This window comes from Hordeum vulgare, chromosome 3H (assembly GCF_904849725.1).
Source record: "Hordeum vulgare subsp. vulgare chromosome 3H, MorexV3_pseudomolecules_assembly, whole genome shotgun sequence".
NCBI lineage: Eukaryota > Viridiplantae > Streptophyta > Magnoliopsida > Poales > Poaceae > Hordeum > Hordeum vulgare.
This window is the reverse complement of record NC_058520.1, coordinates 614,152,122-614,156,612: the sequence shown is the minus strand read 5'-3', so window position 1 is coordinate 614,156,612 and position 4,491 is coordinate 614,152,122. Positions and strand designations below refer to the sequence as shown.

Sequence of the window (4,491 nt, the reverse complement as noted above, 5' to 3'; positions counted from 1 at the left end):
AATGTTGCCTGATAAGACACGCAAGCGATATTTGAGAGAAATTGTGTTGTGTGCTGCTGGCTTCTTGTCTTTTTTTTAGATGTTTTGTTGTTGTTGTTGTTTAAGGGTACTAACCATGTTAACTGAGACATAGTTGTTCACTAAGATCAACATACTTGGTTGATTCCACACCTAACCAACTCACAAACCACAGGTGAAAAAATATTCCTGGAGCTTATCAACTCTTAGGGGTTGGACGGCTATATATAGGAGGCTCTTAATTGTTCAACGAAGCCAGCCAACAAACCCCTCCATTCTTCTAAACCCACAGATTGCAGCTTTGCGCAGGTTTCAGGAAGAGCCAAAATGGTACGTGTTCGATCCCCTCATATACTCTTTTCTTGTGGAATCATCTAGGCCATTCTCCTGCCGCAGCCCTCCTCCAGGGGCTCCTTCTGGTCAGTCGGAGCCGGGCTCCTTCTTTGCTGACGGCTGAAGCTCTTTGTAAATTAGCGGTCACCGCATTTTGGGCGGCAAGCTCGTCACGGACGCGCTCCTTAAGGACCTTGCTGAAATCAATTTGAACACTATCTCTCTCGGACACCCATGAGTATTCACGAGCTACATGCTACTGCTGGTTACATCCGTGTCTAGCATGCAGTCTAGCTTAGCTTGATGTTCTGCAAATGGAAGCAGAGTGCATCTATTTGTGGACCATCGGTTGAATTGTTCAATGAGACCGTCTATACGTCTGGTGCCTGCAAACATATGTTGCATCGGTCGCTTTTATCAAGGGCCATTAGATCTTCATCCAACGCCTCAAAATAGATCAGGACGCTAGCTATTCATCTTCAACCTCGAGCTTCTTCCTCGCATAGCGGCCGGCCAACTCACCCCTAACCGTCCGCGTCCGCCCCCACGGCCGACGGCTATCGCTGCCTCGCCGCCATGCCATCCCCTGGACCACCACACCCCTAATATAGATAGTGAGACTGCCTCTTCTCAGGCATGGTCCGGCCACCCCATCTCACGTGATCGGTAAGAAGAAAAAAGTGACTGATGCCATGAATAATTTCACTCCGAAAAAGGGTTTCTCCTACTTTGTATTACAAAGCAACCAACCGATACAGTCAACAACAAATGCTGGGACGGAAGCAGCACAATCACACCTAAAAGAAACGAAAAAGAAACAACAAGAGAAAAATGCAGACAACGGGAGATCGACGGAAACGAAGACGCTTCACGACCACTGCGTCCACCGAAGATCTCCCACCAAGCTCCAAGGCTCCGAAGCACCGGTACCAATCAACACTTCCAAGAAGGACCGCGACGATGACGACGCTGCTGCCAAGGGTTTTCCCCGGTACGTAACGAGGCAAGAGGAAGGGTCGCCCCCGACGCACTCCAGGAAGGTTCGGCGGCACCCACAGGCGTCGCCGCGGCGGTGTCGGCCAGGCCGACAGGGGTTTCCCCCGATCCCAACCTTCACCTCGGATGCTCGAGAGCTTGCCACCAAACCGACCACCATCTTGCGCCACCACGGTCATGAAGCCTCCACGCCGTCTCACCACGGCACCATGAAGTGAGGCATGCACAGCGGGGAATAGGAGTCGGGACTAGGGGCCACAACACCGTCGGCACGTGGGAGGGTACAACCTCCACCGTCGACGACGGCAGCCGACCGGGCACAATAGCTGGAGCATACCAGGCTCGTGGGCCCACAGGCCCGACCAGGCTCTCCACACCCGTAAAGCTCCCGCCATCGCGCTGCAGCAGGCGCGCCTTCGGCGTCGCCACCCCCCGTCCGAGCTGCTCCTCCTCCTCACCACACAAATGAAGATGAAGCCACGCCGGGAGCCGGCCCGCTAGGACCCAGATCTGGGCCGGGGGCGCGCCACCGGCCAACCTGCGTCACCACACCGTCTCATCGCCAAGGGGCAACACCACCACCTCGCGCGTCGCCGGCCACTGCTGCCGGGTCGCCAGACCGTCGTCGAGCCGGGGCGGATCCGGGAGGGGGAGGGGGGAGGGGGGCGGGGACGGCCGGCGGCTGCGGGGGCCTAGGGAGGCCGGCGGCGGGGGGAGGGAGGGAACCCTAGGGAGCGGGGGTCTCGGGGGCAGAGGAAAACCTGTCCATGAATAATTTCTGGCTCCCCATGTTTAGCAAAACCGTCGTTCAATTCATTTTGCCGATCCTCCGTTTGGTTTCAGACATCAGGAATTTGGTCATGACTTTGCTGAAGATGTTTTGTCCAAATCTAGTATTCATGATCTATCCGATTGCTTCCATATATATTTTTAAAAGAACCATGTTTGACTTGTACCATATTAAGGATTGTGAGAATGTCTAATGGGCTGTTACGGCTGTAGATGACTCCCATTATTTGCAGTTCTATTGCAGTAATACTTATTATAAGAACTGTTGGAGCAAATTACCACTATTATTCTTTAATTAAAACAGAGGAAGCCTGCTATCAAGATTGGGCCATGGGGTGGAACCGGTGGCTCTCAGCGCGACGTCCAGCAAAAGCCGAGCCGGCTGGTTAGTATAACCATCTATAGTGGAGGTGCCATCGACTCCATTTCCTTCACCTATGTCAGCGGGGATTGCGAACAGCATCTATCATCCGGCAAGTGGGGTGGCAGTGGCGGCTCGCCACACACGGTACGCACCTGAAGTGTTATTTTTCTTTGGTATTCACTCCTCTACTTCCTTCATCCGGAAATAGTTGTCATTGGAATGGATGTATCTAGATGTATTTTGGTCCTAGATACATCCATTTGCATCCATTTTTATGGCAAGTAATTCAGGACAGAGGGAGTTTTTTTGACTTGACTAGGGTTACTAGCTAGTTCACCTGCAGTGACTTCCATTCCCTTGCAGATTAGTCTTGACCCTACGAACTATGTGACCGAAATCTCTGGGACAATTGGTGACTGCAATGGGTACAACGTCATAAAGTCACTTACGATTGTCACCTTGAAAGAGGGTCCAAGAACATATGGCCATGTTTACGGGACTCCTTTCCGCGTCCCGGTGCTTGACGGGGGTAAGATTGTTGGCTTCTTTGGGTGCAGTAATGCATATCTAGACGCCATTGGGGTATACGTTACTCCATGAATGGTTGGTTGATGCACTAGCTTCTCGATCGACCACAGCTCTCCACTGGAGGAAGGAGTAGAAGCACCTGTTTGTACTTGTTGGAATAAACTTGTTGAATGTTTCTGTTTTTTCACGTTGTGATTTATTTATCACTTTGTAAAGTGCTTTGCATGGCAGGGTAGCATATGCGTGTGTCATGTTGACGTATTGTAGTATAATAATGTATAAGGTCATGATCCTCAGTTCGCGGGATGGCGCGGCAAGTGTGTATGGATGGCAAAATTGACAAAAATGATCCCTGAGGGGAAAGAACTCACGGAGTGACCCCTCGGAGAAAATATGTCACCCGGCTGACCCTTTTGTGTGGCGCCCGACACCTAGGCACCACACTACACTGTGTGACGCCTAGCCGTTCGGCGCCACACCCCCCGACCACCTGGCAGAGAGAGCCCACCCCCCAGGCCGTGTGACGCCTAAGCCTCAGACGTCACACATTGTAATGTGTGGCGCCGAACGCTTAGGCGCCACACAATGAGTTATACAGCCACGGGCCAGCCCCCCTCCCCATTCCCCTCCCTCATTCAAACAGAAACAGGAACGGCGGCGGCTGGCTCTCTTCCAAGCCCTAATCCCCTCCCCCATCTCCTTGAGATCCGGTGATTTCTTCCTTGGATTGATCCCCCAAGCTTGGCTACTAGGTAATCTCTTCCGTTTCCCATCCTTCTATCCAAGTGGAATAGGTTTTTATTGAGTAGATTGATTTGAGTAGTTAGGATATGAATTCTTAGGATTTGACTAGTTAGGATATGAGTTCTTAGGATTTGAGTAGTTAGGATATGAGTAGATTCATATTAGTAGTTAGTATTAATAGTTAGTATATGACTAGATTGATATGAGTAGTTAGGATATTAGTTCTTAGGATTTTAATACTTAGGATATGAGTAAATTCATATGAGTTCTTAGGATTTGAGTAGTTAGGATATGAGTAGATTCATATGAGTTCTTAGGATTTGAGTAGTTAGGATATGAGTAGATTCATATGAGTTCTTAGGATTTGAATAATATGTAGATGAGTGGATTAGTAGATGAGTAATTTTTTGAATATGAGTATTTTTTTGTGATTTGTAGGATGGTGTGGCTTCTGAATGATGTTTATGACGTTGAACACCGGACCTATTTCATGTCGGAGAAGAAAATGATAAGTAGATCATATGATAAAAAACATGTATTTAATAAGCACTTGAAAATGTAATAAGCACTTGATATCACTTACTCTTATCTGTTTGCAGGAGCTTACGCGCTTGAAGATCTGGTCTCACGGGACATCATCTGTAATGCAGTACGATGAGCGGTACACCCCATACATCAAGATGACAGGACTCCTTCCATTCATTCAACTATTGAGTCGG

At 49.5% G+C, this 4,491-nt stretch overlaps 1 protein-coding gene across 1 annotated transcript; it reads left to right on the top strand.

The window, feature by feature from the left end:
• The first annotated feature begins 284 nt into the window (after nucleotides 1–284).
• On the top strand, nucleotides 285–3,364 carry LOC123441152 (horcolin-like). The gene is made up of 3 exons (XM_045117657.1): nucleotides 285–348; nucleotides 2,441–2,644; nucleotides 2,864–3,364. Exons 1-3 carry the CDS (start codon nucleotides 346–348, stop codon nucleotides 3,098–3,100), a joined length of 444 nt encoding a protein of 147 aa, XP_044973592.1. The 5' UTR covers nucleotides 285–345; the 3' UTR covers nucleotides 3,101–3,364.
• Nucleotides 3,365–4,491: the final 1,127 nt, after the last annotated feature.

Coding starts and splice junctions, on each gene's coding strand:
- LOC123441152 (XM_045117657.1), top strand. Junction 2,645..2,863: donor GTGGCGGCTCGCCACACACG/GTACGCACCTGA, acceptor ATTCCCTTGCAG/ATTAGTCTTGACCCTACGAA.